General features: G+C 51.6%; 1 protein-coding gene and 1 non-coding gene across 3 annotated transcripts; both read right to left on the reverse strand.

Moving 5' to 3' along the window:
• Positions 1 to 2,719: 2,719 nt before the first annotated feature.
• LOC112062289 (U6 spliceosomal RNA) lies at positions 2,720 to 2,825 on the reverse strand. Its single transcript, XR_002890653.1, has one exon. It is a non-coding gene; the product is annotated as a U6 spliceosomal RNA (small nuclear RNA).
• Positions 2,826 to 21,676: 18,851 nt separating this feature from the next.
• On the reverse strand, positions 21,677 to 24,994 carry LOC102984527 (fibroblast growth factor receptor 4). 2 transcript variants are annotated; one of them, XM_028486644.1, is made up of 7 exons: positions 24,179 to 24,994; positions 23,901 to 24,091; positions 23,386 to 23,508; positions 23,229 to 23,299; positions 22,858 to 22,995; positions 22,479 to 22,584; positions 21,677 to 22,380 (listed from the first exon to the last, which is right to left on the reverse strand). In XM_028486644.1, the coding sequence occupies exons 1-7, from the start codon at positions 24,246 to 24,248 to the stop codon at positions 22,234 to 22,236; spliced, it is 846 nt and encodes a 281-aa protein (XP_028342445.1). In that variant the 5' UTR covers positions 24,249 to 24,994; the 3' UTR covers positions 21,677 to 22,233. The 2 variants fall into 2 exon arrangements, with proteins under 2 accessions (XP_028342445.1, XP_028342446.1); XM_028486645.1 differs by lacking the exon at positions 22,858 to 22,995 and having other exon boundaries at positions 21,713 to 22,380.
• Between the last annotated feature and the right edge of the window lie 6 nt (positions 24,995 to 25,000).

Below are 25,000 nucleotides of genomic sequence, written 5' to 3' on the forward strand. Positions count from 1 at the left end.
TGGCGGGAGCAGTAGAGGTGATGAGTGCAATAAGAGGCCTCAGATGAAGATGGGGAAAGCCACAGGGGCCTGACAGTGCAGGGCTTTCTTGGTCAAGTTAAAGAATTCAGGCTTTATCTGGAAGGCAGCAGGGAGCCATGGAAGGTTAAGAAGCAGGTTAAGAATCTCCTTTGTGCAGTTGAAAGCTCACTCTGCCAGCAGTGTCCAGAAGAGATTGATACCTCCTCTAGAAACACAAGGGCCTTGCCTTGGGATATGCTAGGACTGTTAGGTTACAATAACAGTGTGACTTCTTTTCTGTGCCAGCTACTCTGTAAGACACTCTCTCATATAATCCTGAGATGGGCACTCTTGTTACCCCCATATTCCAGATAGGAAGCGTGACCTATTCAAAGTCAAATTCCCAACCCCAACTCCCAGCGCAAGCTCTTCATCCTCACTGGACAGGAGCAGCATCTGCTTTCTGATGAAACAGCCAGGTTTGGAGGCCTTTGGTGATTAGTCCCAAACGCTGCTGGTGAACACCACAATCATCCCTGTGATGGGTCCAAGAATTGTTTTCTTTCTCTCTCACCGAGTGGTTTCCCCAGAACTGGATCAGGAACTTAAGATTGAGGAAGGTTTGGCCACATTTGAAGCCATGCAGCCCTCCAGTAGTTACCTTCTTACCAAAATGCCAGGTTTCTGTCAGCTAATCTGACCCTGTAGCCCCAGCCCTAGCCCCCACCCCAGGGACTCAAATTTTCACCTTCAACTGTTCTATCTTTCAAACATTCTTTTTCGAAAGCCCTGTGTGTAGTGGCCACTAATCCCTGCCCTCCTGCCCTCATCACTTCCCCGGCTGCCCAGTATACTCACTGTGCCAGGACAGGCCACATCCCATCCAGCCTGCACTCATGCTGGTCCCTCTGTCTTTTCCCCTGTCATGCAAACTCCTACTCATCCTTGAGGGACCAGTTTAGAAGATTCCTCCTCCTGGCAGTCTCCCCTGATTCCACCCTTACAGGCAGTCATTTTTCCCTGAATGAGCCCCTGCAGTAACTACTGGTTTTACATTTCTGGTCCCAGCCAGTTGGTGAGCCCCTTATACAAGACAGAGTGCATATGCTTCTCTGACCTCCAGTGACCAAGCCCAGGACTGTGAGGATCAGAGTAAGTGCTGGGGAAACATTTCCTAATGCTTCATCTATCCCCTCCCCTCTTCTCTAAGTATGTGTCTCCAAAAGACAGAAGAATTATAGCTCAAATTGTGGACTAAATGATTGTGCAAAACCATCCCTAAAAGGATTCAGGGATGTTTGGGGAACACACAAGTCTCCGTGCCAGACAACACTTTCAGAAAGTGTAAGAGAGCCTATAGGATCTGGAGTTAGATAGATGTCGGTTCAAACTGCAGCCGGGGCCACTTACCAGCAAGTCCCTTCCTCTCCCTGAGCCTCACAAATGGGGTGGTTGTGCAAATTAAATACGTGAATGTAGGCAGGGCCTGCACAGAGCAGCTGCTCACAAGACACCTCCTTCAGATGCCACCAGGCTTCCCAGCCCAACAGGTCAGTCTTCCCTCCCCCACCCCAAACCTCTCCTTCTCTGGGCACTTGATTTTTCAGATGTACCCTTAGCCTCCAGAGGAGCACTTCTGAACATACTGATTCCCAGGGGGAAAAAAAGAAGTTGAAGAATGCTGGGCTCTGGGGGGATGCAGTCAGAGGAAGGAGGAGGTCTGCAGCCTGTGGCCAGGAGAGTGGCTCTACCTTCTGCCTGCCTAAGGGTTACCATTTTACACCCAACCACCCATCTTCTCCCTGCAAAAAGAGGATATTATCCTATTTTACAGATGAAAACAGAGGCTGAGAAAGAAGCAGTGGCTTATAAAAGGAAGTGCGGAGTCTTAACCACTGGACTGCCCAGTCTTCCAAATTTTTTGATCAAGTACCCCTTTAAAGAATTTCAGGAGGGGCTTCCCTGGTGGCAATCTGGTTGAGAATCTGCCTGCCAATGCAGGGGACACGGGTTCGAGCCCTGGTCGGGGAAGATCCCACATGCCACAGAGCAACTAAGCCCGTGCGCCACAGCTACTGAAGCCCGCGTGCCTAGAGCCCGTGCTCCACGACAAGAGAAGACACCGCAACGAGAAGCCCACGCACTGCAACGAAAAGTAGCCCCCGCTCGCTGCAACTAGAGAAAGCCTGCGCTCAGCAACAGAGACCCAACTCAGCCAAAAATAAATAAGTAAATAAATTTATAAGAAAAGAATTTCAAGAGAATATGTATATACCCACTCATCTTTGAAAGTCGGTATCTAATTTTAAGTCATATATTACAAATAATATAATTTTTGGTGTACTATATGTGTGCTTTAAATATATCTTAATCAAAACCTTGGGGCTAGGGCTTCCCTGGTGGCGCAGTGGTTGCGCGTCCGCCTGCCGATGCAGGGGAACCGGGTTCGCGCCCCGGTATGGGAAGATCCCACATGCCACGGAGCGGCTGGGCCCGTGAGCCATGGCCGCTGAGCCTGCGCGTCCGGAGCCTGTGCTCCGCAACGGGAGGGGCCACAACAGAGGAAGGCCCGCATACCACCAAAAAAAAAAAAAAAAACCTTGGGGCTGCAGATTCAACTCTATCAATTTATAGAAAACATCTCTCATGTGTCTGAAATGCCAAAACCAGGCCCCATCATCAAATCCCTCAGCCAACTGACTGACTTTTTTTTAAATATAAGAATATGGAATGCTTTATGAATTTGCATATCATCCTTGCACAAAGGCCATGCTAATCTTCTCTGTAGTGTTCCAATTTTAGTATACGTGTTGCTGAAGCAGCACTCAGACTGACTTTCAATCGGAAAAGATTCGACTCCACTTCTCAATTAAAACCAGCATGTTAATATGCATCCCCATGACAACCATCCCCCTGCTGGGTTCTAATTCTAGGACTGACAGACAAGGCCAAAGCCTTGCCCTGAGTTTACTGGGTGAAGTAAGTCCTTGGGAAGCTCTGAGGGCTCTCCAGAACCTTCCTCTCCAGAGGTGCCCATTCAGGGAGATTGATCTGGGTGAGATGTGGCTTTTCTCTCATGAGTGGGAAGCCATCTGAAAGAACTAGAGAGAGATGTTTTCTCAGGCAGATCAAGGAGTTCAGATGGAAGTTAAAGGTCTGGAAATTTGTACCCTTAACTCCAACTATGCTCGGAACGATCTGGAAAGTCTTCACATCCCCCAGGTGAAGACTTTAGGCAAAAACCGTGACTGGAAAACATGTATCTGTGTAGAACAGGAGGCAGCAACTGTTGGAGAGGGGCTAGGAGGGAGGGCTTTTTTTAAAGGCAGAAGGGACTTGGTCTTGTGTAAACCATTCCACCTCAGGGCCTGTGTTCCTGTGTCTGGAAGATTCCACTCCCAGCTCTGCCAGGGCTCTTTCCATCTATCAGTTCAAGAGTCCCTCTTCAGACAGGCTCACCTGGCTCCTCCCTCACCTTGAGGATCCCTGATTGACCCAAGGTCACTCTATCACATCTTCCTGTTGAGGCAACTTATAGCAATTACCATTCTCTGAAATTATCTGATTTTTCCCTACTTATTTCTTTATTTTCTTTTTATTGAGATGTAATTCACATACCATGAACTTCACCCTTCTTAAGTGTACAATCTGGGAATTCCCTGGCGATTCAGTGATTAGGACTCTGAGCTTCCACCGCAGTGGGCCGGGGTTCAATCCCTGGTCGGGGAACTAAGATCCCACAAGCCATGTGGTGCAGCCAAAAAATAAAATTTTAAAAATAAAATTAAATGTACAATCCAGTGGTTTCTTTCTTTTTTTTTTAATTAATTAAAAAAAAATTTTTTTGGCCACACCTTGCACTTATGGGATCTTAGTTCCCAGACCAGGGAGTGAACCCCAGCCCCTTAGCAGTGAGAGGGCAGACTCCTAACCACTGGACTGCCAGGGAATTCCCCAGTGTTTTCTAATATACTCGCAAAGTTGTGCAGCCATCACCACTATCTAATTCCAGAGCATTTGCATCACTTAAAGAAAAACCTTGTACCCATTAGCAGTCAGTCATTCCCCATTCCCTCCCTCCCCCCAAGTCCTGACAACCACTCATCTACTCTCTGTCTCTACAGATCTGTCTGTTTTGGATATGTCATATACATGGAATCATACAGTATGTGGTCTTTTATGTCTGGTTTCTTTCACTGAGCATGATGTTTTCCAGACTCATACATGTTGTGGCATGTAGCAGTACTGCATTCCTTTTTACGGCTGAATAATACTCTATTCTATGGATATACCACATTTCATTTATCAGTTGATGTTTTGTTTATCAGTGATGGTTTCACTTTGGGGCTACTATGAACAATGTTGCTATGAACATTTGTGTACAAATTTTTTCATGGACAGAGTCCTAACCACTGGACTGCCAGGGAATTCTCCAGTGGTTTCTAATGTACTCACAAAGTTGTGCAGCCATCACCACTATCTAATTCCAGAGCATTTTCATCATTTAAAGAGAAACCTTGTATCCATTAGCAGTCAGTGTGCATTTCCCTAACAACTAGTGATGTTGAGCACATTTTCTTGTGTTTATAGGTCATTTGTATACTTCTTTTAAGACATGTCTATCCAGGGACTTCCTTGGTGGTGCAGTGGTTAAGAATCTGCCTGCCAATGCAGGGGACACAGGATCGAGTCCCGATCCAGGAATATCCCACATGCAGCAGAGCAACTAAGCCGGTGCGCCACAAGTACTGAGCCCACGCATCACAACTACTGAAGCCCGCGCACCTAGAGCCAGAGCTCCACAACAAGAGAAGCCGCCACAATGAAAAGCATGTGCACCGCAATGAGGAGTAGCCCCCGCTTGCTGCAACTAGAGGAAGCCCACGTGCAGCAACAAAGACCCAACTGCAGCCAAAAAATATAAATTAATTTTTAAAAAAGACATGTCTATCCAGATTCTTTGCACATTTTTTGATCTTTTATTATTTTTTTTTAAAGAGAACCCATTAAAAAAATTTTTGGCTGTGTTGGGTCTTGGTTGCGGCATGCGGGATCTTTGTTGCGGCTTGTGGGATCCTCCACTGCGGAGCACGGGCTCCTCATTGCAGTGCGCAGGCTTCTCTCTAGCTGTGGCCTGTGTGCTCAGTAGTTGCGGCACGTGGGCTGAGTTGCCCCACAGCACGTGGGATCTTAGTTCCCTGATCAGGGATCAAACCCACATCCCTTGCACTGGAAGGCGGATTCTTAACCACTGGATCACCAGTGAAGTCCCCTCTTTGCACATTTTTTTAAATTGGGTAATGTCTTTTTTGGTTGTTGAGTTATAAGGATGCTTTACGTATTCTGGATACAAGTCCTTCTTGGATATAAGATTTACAAATATTTTTTCCCATTCTGTAGGTTGTGTTTTCACTTTCTTGACAGTATCCTTTGAAATACAAAGGCTTTTAATTTTGATGAAGTCCAATTTATCTATTTTTTTCTTTTGTTGCTGTGCTTTTGGTAATATCTTAGAAACCATTGCTTAACCCAGGTCATGAAAATTTATCCCTATGCTTTCTCTAAACTTTTGTAGTTTTAGCCCTTACATTTAGGACTTTGGTCTATTTTGAGTTAATTTACTATAGTGTGAGGTAGGGATCCAACTTCATTCTTTTGCATGTGGATATCCAGTTGTTCCAGCACCATTGTTTTAAGAGACCATCTTTTCCTCTTGAATAATGGTCTTCGCACCCTTGTCAAAAAATCAATTGACCATAGGAGCATGGGTTTCTTTTTAAATTCTCAATCTATTCCATTGATCAATAGATCTATCTTTATGCCAGTACTATAAAGTCTTTTCTTTTTTTTAATGGAGAGGCATTTTATTTTAAATATAGCAGTGTGTACATGTCAATCCCAAACCCCCAATATATCCCTCCCCCCAACTTACAAAGTCTTAATTGCCTGATTTTTTTTTTTTTTTTTTGGTCCACACCTCCATCTTTCTCACTGTCTAGAATGGAAGTACCAAGAAGTTAGGACTTATTCACTGCTGTGTTCCCAATGCCCAGAACAAGGCCTGGTGCAGAGTAGATGCTTGATAAATATTTGTGGATTGAATGAATAAATCCTCAAATAAGTACAATGTTTTTGGGAAGAAGTCAGTTGAGAGGTGAGAGTTGAGGGTACAATAATGAGAAGTCACTGAGGTCAAGGAGGTGCAGGGTGTATGAATGGGGTCATAGGTGGATGGATGGGCCACAGAGCAGAGGACATGTAGGGAAAGGCAAGGGGCCTCAGCTATGTTTTAAGTGGGAAGGGAAGGAAATTGAGAGAGGTCCCACCCAGTACCTCTGTTTTCTCCAGAGATAGGAAGTGAGGGGGAAGGGAGGGGCTGCAGGCTCAAGGAAGCTGAGGACAGCTGAGTGACCTTGGGGCTGGAGCCAGGCTTGGGCCTAACCAGTGGACACCCTCCACTCATGATTGGATCCCCTCCAGGGTTCTAGGGTGAAAAGGTTATCAGATGAAAGGTCAAGGGGGGAAGTGCTAGAGAGGGTGCATGTGAAGTTGGCCTTGGGCTCCAGGCTGGCAGAGGCAGGGGAGAAGCCATAGCACAGGGCCCCTGACCACAGGCAACATTTCCTGAGGAGAATGCCAGGGAGTTTCCAGAGGAGTCAGTGATAAGACAGGACCAATGAGATGAACAACTAAGGCATGACAGTCAACAAAAGCGCTTCCCTTCTCCCGCAAATCCTGGGCCCCTTGCCTGGAGAGTCAGTTGATGTGTCTAGAGTTCATAGTAAGCCCCAGGGATACTTGCAGAGGCCTTAAATAGTAGGGCATCTCAGGGTTTGTATAGTAGCCAATGGGAGGATGCAGGTGATTTCAGAAGGCCTATCTAATTAGTCATATTAATGAACCTAAGGCAATTAAGAGACCAGAGAGGAGGAGTTGAGGGGGCCTCAAGGTGGTGGCATCTCTACCCCTGCCCAGGGAGGGGACCCTGGGGAACAGCCAGGTGACTTAGGGATATGATAGGCCCTGGATCTCCAGGCTGGGCAGGGACTGAAGCTAACAGTAAGAGAGAGGCCCTTGCTGCCTTCTGCATCACAGGTCTGTGGCAACAAGGGGTCTGAAATGCCCTCAGAACACCTAGTCACATGCTTCCACTGTGCTGACACCAGCTCCTCACTGTGGCCTAGAACACCGTGCAAGATGTGGACCTGCCTGCAAGTCCAGGCTCATTGTCTACCCTGTTCCCCTGCCTCTCCACCCTTCAGCCATACTGGCCTCCTTTGGTTCCTGGATGCAGAAGGCTTAGCCCTGTTAGCCCTAGCCCTCTCCGTAGTTCTGTGTAGGGGGTCTTCAGTGTGCCAGCTGCCTGTGCTGGTGCCTGAGAGGTAGCACACAGTGAAGTTATGGGTACAGCCTCTGGCCCAGAAGCCTCGCTTGAACCGCTGCTCTACCGCTTAATAGCTGTGTGAACTTAAGCAAGTAATAGAACCTCTCTGTGCCTGTGTGTCCTCTGTCAAGTGATGTTGTTGAAATGTTAATATGAGCTTCAAATAGTGTCTAGCACATGGTGAGTCCTGCAGTTGTTACAGTCATGATTATTGTTCTCACGAGGCTCAGAGAGGTCAAGATCTGCCTGAGCTCACAGAGCTGGTACTTGGCAGTTTTCTAAGATGTTTTTTTTCCAGTACATCACTGTTGCATTATGAATATCCCCAGATAACTGCTGAGATTTTCCGTGCTATATATTCCATGATTTTGTATACTCTGTCCCGTTACTGTTTCTGTAGGTTAAATTTACCCTTGTCAGACCAAGTGAAGGGATAATGGAGTTGGAAGACTGAAAAGGCATACAGGCACATTCCCGTGGACAAGCAGTTTACATTCTAATAAGAGAAGAGGAATAAAAAATAGCCTTAACACAAGGTCATGTGTAATGAGGATTGTGAATTCCTGAAAGGTAGGAATATCAACAATCATAAAAAATATAACCAATGTTTTTGGGAGCTCACGGTGTACAGGCACTGGGCTTTACAATCCTCACAAAAACACCTCAGTAGGCATTAAGAATCCCATTTTACAGATGAGCCTCAGCAATGTTAAACACCTGTCACACAATGACTGGAACTTGGGTCTGTCTTCCGCCAAATCACCACTTTGGACCAGTCAAGGCAGTCGTACAGGGAAGAACATACCGCGGCTTAGCCGCAGTAGCTGGCAGGAGAGAAGGAGATTTAGCAAAAAGGACTTGGGGTCGTAGCAGCCAGATAGGCAGGAACCGGGGGGGGTTGGGGGAGGCCGGGCCTCAGCTTCCGAGTTCCGCAGGGGCTGAGAATGGCTGTACCCACGCCACCCGCACAGCCCCGGGGTCCCACAACAGCTCATCTTCCGCTCTGCCCCACACGTGGGGCCTCATTCCTGGGAGAGCGCCTCTGATTGGCCGGCTCGGTCAGGTGGCTCCCGCGGGCCAATCAGCAGCGGCCAGGAGGTGGGCTGGGCGATCTGCTCTGCCTGCGTGGAGCCTCCGAAAAAGATGCTTTATGCGTGGGGCCGCGCTGGGAAAAGGCTGGCAATGTCTGGCATGCCCCAGTTCCAGCCAGCGGTTACCCTTTACGCCTATTTATCAGAATTTGCCACTAGCCCTGCCCCATCGCTCAGAGATAGAAAAGAGGACTGGACCAGCCTTCCTCTTGGGCTTTGGGTCCCGCCCTAATGCTTCCTCCCGCTTTTGTGCATCTTTCTCCTTTCGCTCCCCTGGAGCTCCAAGCCTTCCTGTCTTTTTGCTCCTTCCTGGCAGCCCACAAACCGTGTAGTTTCTTCCCCTGTTAAGAGAAAGATTTCAACACGTCTACAGCCAGGCTCTGCCTCTTTTCTCCTCCACTGACCCTGGCCTCCCTTTCTCATCTCCCTCCTCATCCCACTTAAGTCTGGCTTCAGATCACCAGCAGTCCCACTCTGGCCAAAACCGGTGGTATTTCATAATCTTTGTTGCTCCACTTTGCAACATTTGTCTCTGTTGACCCTTTTGGAACCGACAAGATTTCCTGGAACTCCCAGTCTGGTCTGGTCCCTTCCTACCTCTTTCCCAAGCCCTTCTCTGTGCTGCCCCATCATGGGCATGCCTCCCCTTTTTCCTGTCTTTGCTGATTGTTTACCCAGACTCCCTGAGGGATCCCGTCTGGTCACTGGCATCTCCTAAATGCCAGTAATTTCTGAGCCTCAGTCTCTAGCTTGGATTTGTCCTGCAGCTCCAAACTTGCTACCTGAATGTCTCACTGGTACCTAAGGCTGAAGGTAGGTGTTTCATTCAATAAATATTTGTTAAGCTGAGGGCTCATTTACAGTATAAATATTTAAAAACACATCTTTACATATAAAATAAATATGTATTTACTGCTGTGTGCCAAAAGCTTGGGACTACTGTGTCACCTGTGACCAGCACACAGTGGGTTCTTCATTACTGTGTGCTGAATTCATGTAGGAATGAACGTTGGCATAGTGCCTGGCACAGAGGAGGTGCTCAGTGTTAGTTGCCTCATCCCTCAGCCCAGCTCCTCTCTATGCCAGGGATGGGAACTGTCCCATCACCTCACCTTCAATGAAAAAGCTACATAAGTGAGGTAAACAAGGTAAACAAGAAAAAGCTGAAGTGCAAGTCCTCCTTGTCCTGTCTAATATTCTACTCCCAGGGCAGTCTGCTCCACAAAGGTAGCACTTCTCAGTGATGGGGCAGGAGAGAGAACCAGGAGCTGCCATTCTAGGATAGGCAGCTGCTGCAGGCAGACTGGGAGACATACAGACCAGAGTTCAAATCCTGGTCGGGTGATCATATGGGTCCTACTGGACTTCTCTGAGCCCACATTTCCACCTGTAAGTTGGAGATATGAATAGACTCTACCTCATAGAGATTTGTAGGGATTTTCCCAGAGCTCTTAGAGGCATCTAGCAGGCATTGGTACTTAGCTATTGTTTTGGCTGAGAGACACCAAGTAAAGATGATTTTCCCAGTGGTGCACTATCGCCACCGTGTGACGAGATGGGAAATTACATAAGGGAGGTTCTTTGGCCTGAAAAGGGCTACCTAGACTTGGGCTTTCTGAAACCTGAGAATTTGCTCCCTGCTGCCAGTGCTCTGCTGTCTAGGCTCCCTCAGGCCTCCAGTGTCAGTGCTATCACCTGTGGAGGAGAAGTCATCCCACCCAGGTTTAGGGCACTGGCTGTGCCTTTTCTAACTGCAGAACTTTTGGTGGTTCTGCACTGTGTCATTCAAGCCTTTTCAGAGCTGGTACCCTTGACACCTGCTCTGTGCTTGGAAATCAGGGCCATCTAGCTCCAGACCTGACTCGAGGTGCTCCCTCTGTTTTCTCCTCCCTTCGCATCTCTCCTGAGCTCCCTTTGTTCTACCCCTGATTCGGGACCCTGAAGTACATTTCCCCAGTAAGCATGTTAAGTTCCTGGGACTGTATTCATGTGAACAGCAACCATGTATTGATCACCTACTGTGTGTCTGCTGCTGTGCTGGACCCCTTATGGGCATTTATTCCATATACTCTTCACAAATCCTGCTGGGCAGTTTGCTATGATTGCCCCTATTTTATAGAAGAGGACACCGAAGCAGAGAAAGGTAAAGTGACCCACCCAAAGTCTCACAGCCATCAGGTGACAGAGCCCTGCCTATAACTGCTAGGACACCTAGTATGGTGGAGAAGGCAGACAGACCTCACTTCAAATCCCACCTCTGTTGCTCACTACTGACTCCTCAACTTTGAGCTCAAGCATCCTGTTTTCCTCTAAATGAGATGGCAGCCCCCACAAGGCACAGGTGCTGGCTCCAGGGGGCAGGCAGTGTTTGGGGACATAACACCAGGGATGAGAAGTGGGGAGGGTATCACAGCTGGCAGTCAGAGCTGGAATGGAACACAACTGGGGTAAGTTGGGGTCCCATTAGGGAGGCTGGAATCAATGACTGGGAGCCCCAGCTCAGGACCTGGCCAGCAAAAAGTAGGGGCTTAGGGGTCCAAGCTCCCATCAGCTATCACCTATGTAGCCCCTACCTGTTCTCCTAACACCCACTCTAGCCTTTCCAGTGCCTTTCCCACTGGGCCACCTCATGTTGGCCTTTCCAGGCACACATCTGATCATGTCCTTTGCTGCTGAATATCTTGTCCTCTCACTGCTCGCTGGGGACTCAGCCCCTCACCACTGCCCGTGAGCCATGTGTGGTCAGTTGCTATAGCCCTACCAGCTCTGTCACCTTCTCTGGTCTCTGGCCCTTCCCATCTCCTTGAAGCCACCTTAGAGCTTTGCAAATGCTGTTCCCATAGACTGAAACACTCTTCCCTCCTCTCTTTGCGTAGTTAATGTGGAGGTGCTGGAAGGTCTAGGGGGTGGGGAGAGGAATGGAGAGGAGTAGAGTTTGGAAAACTCTACTCCTGAAAGAGGAGTAGAGTTTGGAAAACCGGTAAGGAAGAGAGAACAACCTGTGTAAAGGGATGGAGCTGCATGTGTTGGGGGAGGGGGACAGGTAGGGATTGACGCTAATAGGAACAAGCCATGCCTAAGGCCAGGGTCAAATCCTTACGTGCTGTGCTAAAGAGCTTGGACCCCAGTTCCGAAGGCAGTGGGAGGGTTTTGAGCAGGGGCGGTTACAGCGGTTCCCCTGGGTAGGGTAGAGAGGGCATATCAGCACCACTCTGAAAAATGGAGCACCCAGAACTGGACAGTCCTCCAGGAATGACGTGATCACCAGCAAGGAAAGACATCTCTTCACAGGATCCCCACCTGAAACCTCTATGGGTACAGCCCAAGGCCCCAGCCACACCCAACACGAGGCTGAAGCGGGATGCTACACTTCTTGTGGCCTCCAGGAGGTGGCACCATCACCCCAGCGTGTCCCCTCCACCCTGTTCCCTGCTCTGGGGACCCCTCCCAGGGTGCAGAGACCAAAGAGGAAAGAAGAGGTGAGTGAGGAAAGGAGAGGAGGAGGCCAAGGGCCCAAGGGGTGGTTGGGATGCAAGTCACAGGATGGGAGAGTTGGGGTGGTACTGGCTCCCGTTTGATTTTTTTCAGGGTCAAGCAGGTTACATCAGCCTGACTTAGATTTTCACCATTGTGTGCCTCACCCTCCTCCATGCAGCCCATCGTCAGGCCCCTGAAACACTCACAGGGACCCAGCCTGTTCACCCAGCTCCTGGCCACTGCCCAAGAACCTCCAAGTTCTTGACCACCTTCCTCTCCTCCCCACCACCGTTAGCAAGCCCTCTTATTCTAAAGACATCCTTCAATTTCCATTTCTTTCCATCACCTGGCCACCATGGGGGCCTGCAATGTGGCTGTGCAGGATGGTGCTGGTCCCAGGCCAGGGGATGGGAGGGGAAATGGACAGTCCCTCTGTGGATGCTCTGGGACTCATTACTTCCGTCACCTTGGGAGACCACGTGTGTCCTTTGGGGGTGTTGTCCCAGTTTCCAGCTCTAACCAGACACTAAAAAAGTCCCCTCACCCATCTCCCCACATCTGCGCTAGCAGCCCCTCACTCTCTGGTCTCTTCACTCCTCTGGGAGTGAAATCCGAAGCCTGCAAGGCACTCTGTGGTGTGGCCTCATCCGGCAGCATGTCCTCCCTCACTCTGTGTGTGCTCTGTCCACTGGCTGGAGTGGCTCAGATTCTCCCCACTCCTGCCTGCCTCCAGACCTCTGTGCAGACAGTTCCCTCTGCCTGGAATGCTTTTCCGCCTAGTCATCACAAGGCCAAGTGCTCCCCTCCCTCAACTCACATATCACTTCCTCATGGAGCCCTTCCCTGGGTCCGATCACGATCAGTCCCCATGGTAGACATTCACAGCTGCAGCCAATCGATCTTCAGAGTCTGTGTTAATTATAGTCAACGCTTTCCTGAGTGTTTATTTAATGTCTGTCCCCACCTCTAGATTTCCAGCTCCTCAGGGCAGGGGCTTGTCTTCATCACAGGGTATAACCACTGACTAGAATGGCACCTGGTATATAGTAGGTGCTCAATAAACGTTTGTTGATTTACTGTGCCTTCCAGCCCTCTTCTGTGGTTTCTTCTTCAACTTGGTCACCCACATCACCTCCTCTGGAAAGCATCACTGACCCCTGCCCTGGGTATACATTGCTCCTGGGCTTCATTTCCGGGCTTCATTCCTTTGTTTGCTTTTCAATTCCCTTTGGGCCTCATTCCCCACTCTTATCTCCCTGCGCCCCAGGCAGCCGTGCTAATGGTTTTGTGTGTGTTCTTGTAACATGTGTGTTCTCTGTGTCATCATTTCTTTTGTGCAAATGGCTTTATGCTTTTGAGCTCACTATATTTCTTACCCTTTCCACTCAGCACTAGGCTTCTGAGGTCCCTTCACATGGCTGTGCATCCACTGGGTCCTCTGCACGTGTAGTCCATGCATCTCCCAGTGATGGACTCCAGATTGCCTCCAACCCCTCCTCCAAACTTCCCCATGTGGTCCTGTGTGAGGATTTGGGGAAGGGGGTGGTATATATTCAGGGAAAAATTGCTAAGCTCTGGGATAGCTGCACCCACAGTCCAGGTGGGCCCCCCATATCCCTGTCAACACCTGGCATTCTCTAGCTTGCTAACTTTTGCCAGTCTGATAAGTGCAAAATGAGAGCATCTCTTGCATAATTATTGAGTTTAAGGGTCTCTTCATAAGCTTGCTAACCTCTTATTTCCTTGTCATTCAATCACCTCATCATACCCTCACCATGGCGTTTTTTTTTGTTTTTTTTTTTTTTAATTTTTGGCCACACCACGCAGCCGCCGGGATCTTAGTTCTCTGACCAGGGATTGAACCCGGTCAGTGGAAGCACAGAGTCTTAACCGCTGGACCACCTGGGAAGTCCCTGTAGTATTTTGAGTTGTCTTTTCCTTGTGGATTTGCAGGCCCTCCTTAGATGCTCCATGCTGTCCTGACACAGTGTGGGAGAATGCTGGCTTACAGGCAGACACCCTGAGCCTAGGTGCTGTAAGGGCAGTGATGGTCCTGAGCCCTCTTGGGGTTCCCAGCCCCACATCAGAGGGTGAGAGGAGGGTCGACCATCCCTCAGTGGACACGGTAGGGCTCATCACTGTGGTCCAAGACTATGTGTGTATTTTGGGGGGCACTGTCTTAGCTCCTAAAGGGGCTGGGAAGCTTCTTTGAGATTGGCTCACCAGCCTGGAATTTAAATTTTGAATCTGAGAAATTCATTCAACACATATTCATTCCGTGAACGTTTAGGGAGCACTTACCACGCGCCAGACTCCGTTGTCGACATTCAGGTACAACTGTGAATGGGACAGTCCCTCGGCTTCTCAGAGCTCGCTTTCTAGTGAGGTGGCAGCCAGTAAAGAGTGAGCAAATAAGATAATTACAGAAGAAAACAAACAAGGGGCTAAAATATGGAATAACAGAGGGGGGTACTTTGGCCAGAGCGGTCAGGAGAGTCCACTCTTAGGAGATGACTTTCATTCTTTTTTTAAAAAAATAATTTATATCACTTTTAAAAATATTTATTTTTATTTTATTTATTTTTGGCTGCGTTGGGTCTTTGTTGCTGCCCGTGGGCTTTCTCTGGTTGCGGCAAGCGGGGCTACTCTTCATTGCAGTGCATGGGCTTCTCATCGTGGTGGCTTCTTTTGTTGCGAAGCACGAGCTCTAGGCACGCAAGCTTTAGTAGTTGCGGCACGCGGGCTCAGTAGTTGTGGTTCTCAGGCTCTAGAGTGCAGGCTCCGTAGTTGTGGTGCACGGGCTTAGTTGCTCTGCAGCATGTGGGATCTTCCCGGACCAGGGCTCAAACCCATGTCCCCTGCATTGGCAGGTGGATTCTCAACCACTGCGCCACCAGGGAAGCCCTATATCACTTTTTTGTGTCTGACTTTTAAAAAAAAGTTTCTTTATTATTTATTTATTTTTGGCTGTGTCGGGTCTTAGTTGCGACATGCAGGATCTTCGATGAGGCATGCGGAATACTTTGTTGCGGTGTGCGAGCTCTTGGTTGAGGCATGCAGGCTTCTCTCTAGTTGTGGCATGCAGGTTTTCTCTTCTCTAGCTGTGACGTGCAGGCTCCAAGGCATGTGGGCTCTGTAGCTGTGGCACACAGGCTCTCCAGTTGAGGCTCAAGAGCTCAGTAGTTGTGGTGAGCAGGCTTAGTTGCCCCACAGCATGTGAGATCTTAGTTCCCTGACCAGGGATCGAACCCACCTCCCCTGCATTGGAAGGCAGATTCTTTACCACTGGACCACCAGGGAAGTCCTGATGACCTTTGTTCTGACAACCAGCCAGAAATACCAGTGGACTAGCATTCCAAGCAGAGACCCGCAAGTAAAAGGCCCTGAGGTTCTCATGAACTTGGGGTGGTGGAAAACAGAAAGAAGGTCACTGGAGCTGGAGAATCGATGGGGGAGGGGTATGCGAGGAGTTTAGGCAGTGGGCAGGGGTCAGTTCAGGCTTCGTCCCGTGGGCCTGGGTTCAGCCTGGGCTGGTGTGTGAAGTGGCAGTAGGACAGTGTGGCTGTGTAGGAGGGTGCTGGGCCCTGGAAACTCTGAAACTTCTCTGGGGCAGCCTGAGGTTTGGACCAGTCAGCCTTGGAAACTGGTGTGTACTCAGAGGGGATACTTTTCTTCTCTGGTATTTTTTCTTTTCTTTACTTTTAATTAATTTATTTTTTTGGCTACGCCATGCAACTTGCAGGATCTTAGTTCCCCAACCAGGGATCGAAACTGGGCCCACAGCAGTGGAAGCACAGAATCCTAACCACAGGACTGCCAGGGAATTCCCTCTTTTCTTTTTTTTTCAAAAAAATTTCAAATTTCAATTTTTGTAGATAAATATAATACACGTATCAGGTACAAAAATCGAAAGAAACAAAGGTCTCCTCCCTCCTTGACCCCAGCCACCTAGTTCCCCTCCCCAGAAGCAGCCATGGTGACCACCTGCCCACCCTTCCCAAGCGATTGCATCCCTACAGCTGCAGGTACATGTTTCACAGGGACACGCGTGTGCTGCTTCATTTTGAATTTTCCCCTCAGCAGTGTAACGCAGAGCAAATTCCCCATCAGAACACTTAGAGCCCCTTTGTGAAGGCTCTAGAGCTGTCCTGTCAATACAGGATAATAAACTTATATTTAAATTAATTACAATAAAATAATCAATCCCTCAGTCACACAAGCCACGTTTCAAGTGCTCAATAGCCACGCATGGCCAGTGGCTACCGTATTGGACAGCACAGATAGAGAATATTTCCATCACTGCAGACGGTTCTCCTGGACAGTGCTGCTCTAGAGAATTCCATGCTATCCATCATTTATTTCTAGCCTGTCTGCCTTCAGGGGGTGGCTTGGAAGGGGCCACACCATAGAGGCAGAAGCTCAGCTATGTGAGGTGAAGCCTTCCTCAGCACACGCAGTGGGTCCCCCAGCAATTATAATAATCTCAGTCCCCCAGGATCCAAGGGCTACCCCTTTTACAAGGTTGTAGAGCTGTGCTGTCCAATATGGGTCTGGCCATGTCAGCCTTTTGAGCCAACACTCCTCTCCTGGGACCTGATTTCCTAGGGGTCTCAGCTGTTAAAGGAAAGGGCCTCCCTGACCAGGAGCCTCATCATCACCCTTACCAGGTCATTCAGTCGTTTGACAAACCTTTGTGGGCCTGCCCTGCACTGGACCTGACTTAGAGGGGGAGCCCATGAGGCCCCTGCCCTGAGTGAGACAGAGAGAACCATAAATGGGTCGTTCCAGTTGTGCATAGAGGCAGAATGCTTAGGCAGTGCTGTGAGATTAGCATGGGCTTCCTGGAGGAGGTGATAGCTGAGCCAAGCCCTGAAGGGAACAAGGATGGTCTGGAGGTTCGAGAGCTGCGAGAAGCCCACAGCCATATGCCGCAGGGTCAGTGGGTGCGATCAGTAGGGCCAGGTCAGGCTGGGCCCCAAGTACCAGCACAAGAACATGAGGTTGGCACTAGGGGACCTGGAAGGGGCTGGTGCTGTGGCATGTGAGCTGCAACTGGGTAGGAGAGGAAGCGGGGAGAGGCAGGGTGAGTTCAGCTGTTGGCAATTTCACGCCATCTCCTCAGCCACTTCTTGGGGACAGGCCCCAGCCTTGGGGCCCAGGTGCCGATGAAGGTCAGATTTCAGTAGCAAGAGAATAAAAGGAGATTTCCTCTGGAGGGGGGCCCTCTCCCCCCAGAGAGAGCTGCAGCTGCCTCACACACATACTCTGGGATTAGGCTAAATCCAACAGCAGGTGGCAGGGTGGGAGGGGGGCTCCCAGTTAGGGTCCCGGAGTGTGGGAAGGGGCGGGCAGTGGCGGTGCACACCTGAGTGTGTCTGTACCTGAGAGTGGGTCTCCTCCATCCCTCCCTTTGTTCAACTCTTTACTTTGCCTCACTTCTGCCTGGTGCTGCCCTGGGTGGGAGTTGGGAGGGCAAGGACAGTAACCGCTAACCTGGATCAAGGGCTACATGAACATGGGCAGGGGAAGGGGGGCAATGCAAGACGACTTGGAAAACGGGGGCAGTTTTCCCTGGAGAGCAGAGAGAGTAGGTACGGGGGTAGTTTTTCATTGAAAACCTTTTGTGCCATTGAAGTTTTTGTTTCAATTACTTAAACCATGAACATGGAATGCCTCTTTAAAATGTGGTTCTCAAAGTGTGGCCCCAGCCCAGCAGCATCTGCATCCCCTGGGAACTTGCTAGAAATGCAGATTTCTAGGCTTTATTTCCAGGCTTTACCTCAAACCTACCAAATACAAAATTCTGGGGTGGGACCCAGCAATCCAACCCCTCCAGGTAATTCCGATACATGCTAAAATTTTAGAAATACTGATTGAAAAACTACCACAGTGGGCTTCCCTGGTGGTTCAGTGGTTAAGAATCGCCTGTCAATGCAGGGGACACAGGTTCGAGGCCTGGTCCGGGAAGATCCCACATGCTGCAGAGCAACTAAGTCTGTGCACCACAGCTACTGAGCCTGTGCTCTAGAGCCCACGAGCCACAACTACTGAGCCCGCGTGCCACAACTACTGAAGCCCGCGCGCCTAGAGCCCGTGCTCCCAACAAGAGAAGCCACTGCAATGGGAATGCTGAGCACCGCAACGAAGAGTAGCCCCCACTTGCCACAACTAGAGAAAGCCCGTGCACAGCAACGAAGACCCAACGCAGGCAAAAATAAATAAATAAAGTAAATAAATTTATTTTAAAAAACACAAACAAAAAAAACTACCAAAACAGTGCTTGCTTCCTGGGGATCACACTTTGGGGGAAGGAGACTCTTGTGGGCATCCTCTATAGCAATGAAAGCCTCTGAATAGGAGGGCTCAGCATGAAGCGGGGGCCCAACTTGGAAGGGGCCCTTGGGAGGCTGACCCAAGAAATGAGGTTTAAGTGAGATCTAAAGGGAAGTTGGGGCTTGGCCAGGTGAGGGGGGGAAGAGGAGTGTCCCCTAGAAGGAGCAGCCCATGTGAGGGCCCTGAGGTGGCAGGGATGGAGGCCATAGGGCTGGAGCTCAAAGTGCTGGGCCCAGCACCTCTGTGCTTGGGTGTCATGAATGACCATCCACCATGGATGGTGGAATAATGGATATTCCATTAACAGGTATCCTCTTCTTCATGGAAATCCAGAGCCTCTCCTGGTCCTCAGGATGGCTGGGCCACCAGGGCTCTGGGAATGATCCTTGCAGTGGGACAGGCACCTGGTCCCAAGCACCAACTCTCCCATTTGCCCCCCATGTAACCTTGGGCCAGTCACTTCCTCCTGAGCCTCAGTGTCCTCATCTGGGCAATGGGGACAAGAATGCCTTCCTGGGAAGGGCTGCCACGAAGAGGGCATGAGATCATGGCAACTCAGGCCTGGCGGCCATTCCCTCCTAATCCCCATGCAACAGCTATTTTTGACTGAACATTTACAACCACTCCCCAAGGCATGTTGTCATTCCTGTGTTTCAGGCTCAGAGAGGGTAAACTTCAGTCACAGCAACACACACACACACACACACACACACACACACACACACTGTGGCCAGCTTGCCCCTCCCTCCCAGGCGCTGATTCCCTCCCAGCAGCCTCTTGCCCCTTGGCTCTGGCTTCTGACATCTGAGTGGCTGTCTGTTGCTCCCACCAGAGCCTTGAGTGACACAAGCAGCCAGCAAGTGGTAGAGTCCGGAAGTGACCCAGTGCTTTTCGGAAAGGCTCCTGAGGCAGGCGTCACTAGCTAGGAAGCTGCTCAGCACCCAGGCAGACCAAGGGGGTCAGGCTCCACATGCTGCCATGATGCCCAGAGCAGGCTTGGGGGAGGGGAGATAGAGCAGCAAAGCTTGCACGGGGGAATTAGTAGCATCTGTCTCATTCTGACATGGGCTGTGAGGAATGTGGAAAGGCCCCAGTAAGCACGTGCCTGCCAGGGATGCTAGCAGGGAGGGGGCACAGGGTGGGCAGCTGAGCCCCTCTTGGACCCCAGGATCTACCAGGCGGCAGCTGCCCCTGTCACTCTGATGAGTCTCCCATGTATACAGGACCTGTCAGGAACCTGGAGGGTGGGGAGATCAACTCTTCTCCTTCCTTAGACCCTAATCCTTGTGACCCTGTACCCATCACATCCTGTTTCTCTACCATTAAATTGGGGATACTAATGTTTATCTGGCGAGGCTGTGGTGAGGGAGAGTGGTGGGTGGCTGAGCCTGGCACAGCAGTGGGCTCACAATGGGAAAGTGGAAAGTGGGGGTTCTCATTTGTCACCCTCTTGTCCTTACACACTGCTCTAGCCTCCAACCCTTTTCTTCCCCAGGCAGGCTCTGAGGGATCTGCCTCTCCTGTGATGGGCTAGGCTGGTGAAGGACACAGTCACTGGCCAGTGACCCCAGTGGGAACTGGGGCTCAGTCAGAAAGTTTGGGGGACTCCAGGGAGCCAGAAGGGGTTCTTGAGTGCAGGGGGAGCATAAGCCAAGAGCTGCTTTTGCCTGTAGAGCCACCTGCAAGGGAATGGGAGGGAAGGGGACGGAGGAGACCTTGGGCGGGGAGGGGGACACTCAGGGCCACCGCAAAGGCCAAGCACCTGTTTGTTTGTTTTTTAAAAATTAATTACTTTATTTAATTTATTTATTTTTGGCTGTGTTGGGTCTCCGTTGCAGCGCGCGGGCTTCTCATTGCGGTGGCTTCTCTTGTTGCAGAGCATGGGCTCTAGGCACACGGGCTTCAGTAGTTGTGGCGCACGGGCTTAGCTGCTCCGCGGCATGTGGGATCTTCCCGGACCAGGGCTCAGACCCATGTCCCCTGCATTGGCAGGTGGATTCTTAACCACCGCGCCACCAGGGAAGCCCCAAGCACCTGTTCTTAGTGAAACACTTGGCATGACCCATGTGAACTCTTCAGGGCGTCCTTCCCCAAGCATGTGCTCATCCAAGACCTATTTCATCCTAAACCCTAAGCCCTGGGAGGTAGGCAAGGCAGGAGCACCCCATTCATATAGGCAAAGAAAGTGACAAAGAAGTGAGAGCACTGGCCTTGGGACACTGGAAGTGGCAGGCTTTGAACTTCCTGGCTCCAAGTCCAGTGTTCTCTCCATCCATTAGGGAACAGGGCTCCTAAAGGAAAGGTAGTGGTCAGGGATGACTCCCTGGGTTTAGGCCTGGTGCTTTCTCTGAAATGGGGCGTCCTGGAGGAGGTACAGTTTTTTGGGGAAAATGAGTAGTTCAATTTGGGACACGGTGAAGCAAAGAGGGCACAATGGGTGTGTCAGGAGACCTGGAGAAGGAAGAGAAGCATGGCCATGAGCTGCTGCTCAGTCTTCCAGGATGGCCGCAGTCCCAAATCCTTATATCCAGTCCCTTCTGACCCTGTATATACTTTCAGCCACCACCCCCTGGGAGGCCATGGGGGCAATCCAGGCAGCTTCCACAAATGATGTGTCCTGGATGGGCACCCCTGTTCCAGCAGGGCAGGGCAGAAGAGAGCACCAGGCACTGGGTCTGGTACCTCCTCCTTGTGATTCAGGGGCTGAAGAGCAGCAGTAACCACTGGGATGGAGCTGGAGAAGGTTCCAGGCTCAGAGCCCTGGGAAGCTGATCCCTCACCCCCCAGAGGGTGTTTGAGAACAGGGCCATGATGGCCTCCCCAGGCGAGGACCAGGCAGGCAGAGACAGCTGCAGCCCAGGCAGGCGGCAACCAGCTGTTGCCTGGGAGACTGGCCAGGGTGGGGCGGGGCGGGCACAGCCCCCACAAGCCCCCAGCCTGAGCCACAGAGCGTGGGAGCGGGCAGCAGCCTCGAAGCTGAGTTTCAGGCTTTCACGCTGTGTTAACGGTCAGCTTGGTTAATGCTGAGCAGATGGGGGAGGGGTGCTGCCAGCCCCCTTGGGGACAGTCCCAGGGTATGCACACACATACGCATATGCAGAGGGTACAGGAGTCCTGCCAAGTGGATGGTGCTGTGTGGACTCCTCTGCCCGTTAGCACTCGTTCACACTATCACATATACAAGATGGTGCTGGTAAGACAGACAGACTAAGACAGAGGTTCACACAGGCTCCTGGGTCCACCCTGAGGCAGCTGGAGATGGATGTAAACCCAGGGCCAGGCATGGAGCTCTCAGTCTGTGTCACTCAGGCAAAACTCCCAGCTCGGGGATCTCTCCACCCTGTTCCCCCTCCACCCGCTGCAGGGAAGACACCAGGCAGGCACACAGTGGTTTATTGCAAAAAAAAATAATTTATAAAAGGCCATTTGCTTCTGTGTTTTGGCAGGCTTCCCGCCTCTCATCTAGCAAAGGGGCCAGTGCTCCTTCCACCGAGATGCTGGGATAAGCAGCAGCGGGGAGGCAGGGGAGGCCTAGGGAAATGGGGTTCAGAGGCCCAAGACCTTTCTTGGTGTAGGAAAGTGGGGAGATTTAGGACAGCCCTACAGCCAGGTCCAACCAAAGCCCTGGAACAAGGACCGAGTGCCAAGGCCCAGGAGGCCAAGCAGAACCTTAACAAGCCATTAGAACACTGCGGCCGTGACTCCAAGGCAAGGGCAAGGCCTTGAGACTGGGGTTGAACTCTGGCTTGAGACCCAGAGGCCAGAGCAGGAGTCTCAACTAGAGACCCCAGGACAAAAGACAGACCTCCCCAAAGCAGAACCAGAGATCTGGGACAGTACCTTTAGGTCAGGGCCTGGGGGTGCCAAGGTCAAGCACCACCAGCTTGCGGCTCAGCCAGGAGGCCCAAGGCTGCTGGCCGGCCTGCCCATACAACTTTGTGCCGCTGCTCATGTCTGCACCCCAGGGAAGGAGAAGGGGCTGGGCCCCAGGGGCAGGGGGTCGTGGCTGAAGACAGAGTCGCTGGAGGAGCAGGTGCTGCTGGCGTCCCCGCTAGCAGGGGAGTAGGGTCCAAAGGTTAGGCGGAGGTCGAGGTACTATGGGGAACAGTGCTGGTCAGCCCTGGTGGTCAGGTGGGACAAGGCCCAGAGGGCAGTGGGCACAGGGAGGTCATGGGACAATAGGGGCACAGTACCTCCTCAGAGACGGCCAGCAGGACCTTGTCCAGTGCCTCCACCAGCTGCTTGAAAGTGGGCCTCTGAGAGGGTGCTGCGTGCCAGCACTCACGCATCAGCCCATACCTGGGAGAGGTGTGGGGGGTCAGAAGGAACCTCAGGCCTGGGTGAGCGGGGACCTCACGGCCCTGGGTGGGGGGTGTGAGGAAGGGGTAGGGTTTGATGTGGGGTAAGTGAGGCCATTCAGTGGAAGGGTACCAGGCCAGGACATCCCTGCTGGGCTGAGGAGGAGGTGGTGACAGTGTTAGTGCCAACCACTCTCTGTGGCCAGGCCCTGAGGTCAAGGTCAGGGCAGAGGGTAAGGACTGGAAAGCGGGGGAGAGTGGGGTGAGGCCTCACAGCTCTGGGGGGCAGTGTGGGGGCCGGTCCATCCGATGCCCCTCTCGTAGCAGCGAGAACAGCTCCTCCACTGGGATGCCAGGGTATGGGGAGCCCCCGAGGGTAAAGATCTCCCACAGCAGGATCCCAAATGACCACCTGGAAGCAGAACCCAGGCTCGGCAGGGCACAGCTTCACTCCCTACCCCTGGGACTAGGATGGGGGACCCCACAGCTATGATCCACCGTGCGGGTCAGGATTAAGGTTTCTTTTAGAGTCTAGTCCCATTCAGGTCCCAGGGCTTTGCGACCCTGGGCAAGAGCTTTGCCCTTTCTGTGGGGTAGGACAATGATCGCCTGCAGACCCCCCAGGCCCCAGCTTCTAGGACCCACACGTCACTCTGGTGTGTGTAGACTCTGTCAAACAAGGCCTCAGGTGCCATCCACTTGACAGGCAGGCGGCCCTGGAGGGGAGAAGAGGGCACATTGCTGCTAAGTCCCACAGGTCCTGGTGCCCCGCCCCTACTGAGTTCTGCCCTGCCTCCCTTACGTTGCTAGTTTTCTTGTAGTAGTCAATGTGGTGGATGCCGCGGGCCAGCCCAAAGTCAGCGATCTTCATCACATTGTCCTCGGTCACCAGCACATTGCGGGCAGCCAGATCCCGGTGGATGCACTGGGGGCAGGACAGGGGTCTTAGGTTTATGAGGACACAGCTGGAAGCTGGGCACACAGGACCTCACAGTAACCCTGGGGTTAGGGATCGTCCACCCATTTTACAGATGAGGAAGTCAAGAGTCACAGAGAGGAAACCTAAGCCAACTAACTTCAGGGCCTACATCCTCTCTCCTGCACTGCCTCTTCCTACCTGTGTGGTAGGGAGTATGTGAGGAAGGAATGGGGATATGCAGTGTCAACTGTGTACAGAAGGACTGAGGGGTTACAGAAGGACTCAGGGACACAGGCTAATGAAAAAGGGGAGGGAGAAGTTGGGGCATTTAATGCAGGGCATGAAAGTGTGGGGATGGGGCAGTTGGAGTGGTCCAGAGTGCTGCCCGCTGCCTGTACCTTCCGTGATTCCAGGTACTGCATGCCCCGGGCCACCTGGTAGGCGCAGGAGACCAGGGCAGGGAAGGAGAGTGGCCCCTCGCTGCTCCGAGGCCCGTCAGGGCTGAGGTCAGGGCCTGGGGGGCGGCGGGCCCGCAGGAACTCCCGCAGGTTTCCCTTGGCGGCACACTCCACAATGACGTACAGGGGCCCTACAGAGGCGAGGGGGGACAGGGAAGCTACTGAGGCTGTGGCTCCGCATCCCAACTGTCCCCGTCCCTAGCCCTGCCCCACCCCACCTTCCTGGGTGCAGACACCCAGCAGGTTGATAATGTTCTTGTGTCGGCCAATCAGCTTCATCACCTCCATCTCAGAGACCAGGTCTGCCAAATCCTTGTCGGAGGCATTGTCTGTAAAGGGTGACAGCCAGGGTGACTACATGAGCAAGACTTTGGGTTGGGGACAGGACACGGAGCCCTGGACTCAGAGTCAGGAAGGTCTGGGCCTGAATTCCTGCTAGGCTGTGTGGCCTTGAAACAATCTCTTAACCTCTCTGAACCTCAGGATCATCTTGTATGAAACGGGATAATGGATCATGCCCTACTCTCATAGCAGTTGCAAGGATGCAACAAGATCAAGGATCTAAAAGTGGTAGGCCTGCCAGTGAGTGGGACCAGGAAACAGGAGAGAAAGGAGAGAGAGGCAAGAGCTCTGAACAGGAAGGAAGCTCCATCTGGAGGGCTTGGTGTCACTCCCTGAATGGGGTGAGATCTCCTGGGGGCGGGAAGCGGGCTGGAGACCTGAGGTCTGTCTGACCAAGGCCTGGCGTCCATCTGGCCTGGGAATTCAGAGAGCTGCCAGTGGGGTGCAGATGGGGAGGCCAGGAAGACACTGCTCCAGCTTCTTTTGAGAAGGCTAAGGACCAGGGGCTGAGCCCCTGGGGCTGACCTGTGGCCCTGGGCCAATGACATACCCTCCCCACCAGACCTCACAATGCACATTTCTCAATCCCTGCCTCCCAGAAAGTGCCAGGTGGCCCCAGCTGTGCAGAGAGGAGGGGCAGGGGGGAGCAGAACAGCGGTTTGGGCCGCACTTGAAGAGGGGGCTGGGGAACAGCAGCA

The sequence above is a fragment of the Physeter macrocephalus genome, unplaced genomic scaffold (assembly GCF_002837175.3).
Source record: "Physeter macrocephalus isolate SW-GA unplaced genomic scaffold, ASM283717v5 random_1736, whole genome shotgun sequence".
In the NCBI taxonomy this organism is placed as follows: Eukaryota; Metazoa; Chordata; class Mammalia; order Artiodactyla; family Physeteridae; genus Physeter; species Physeter macrocephalus.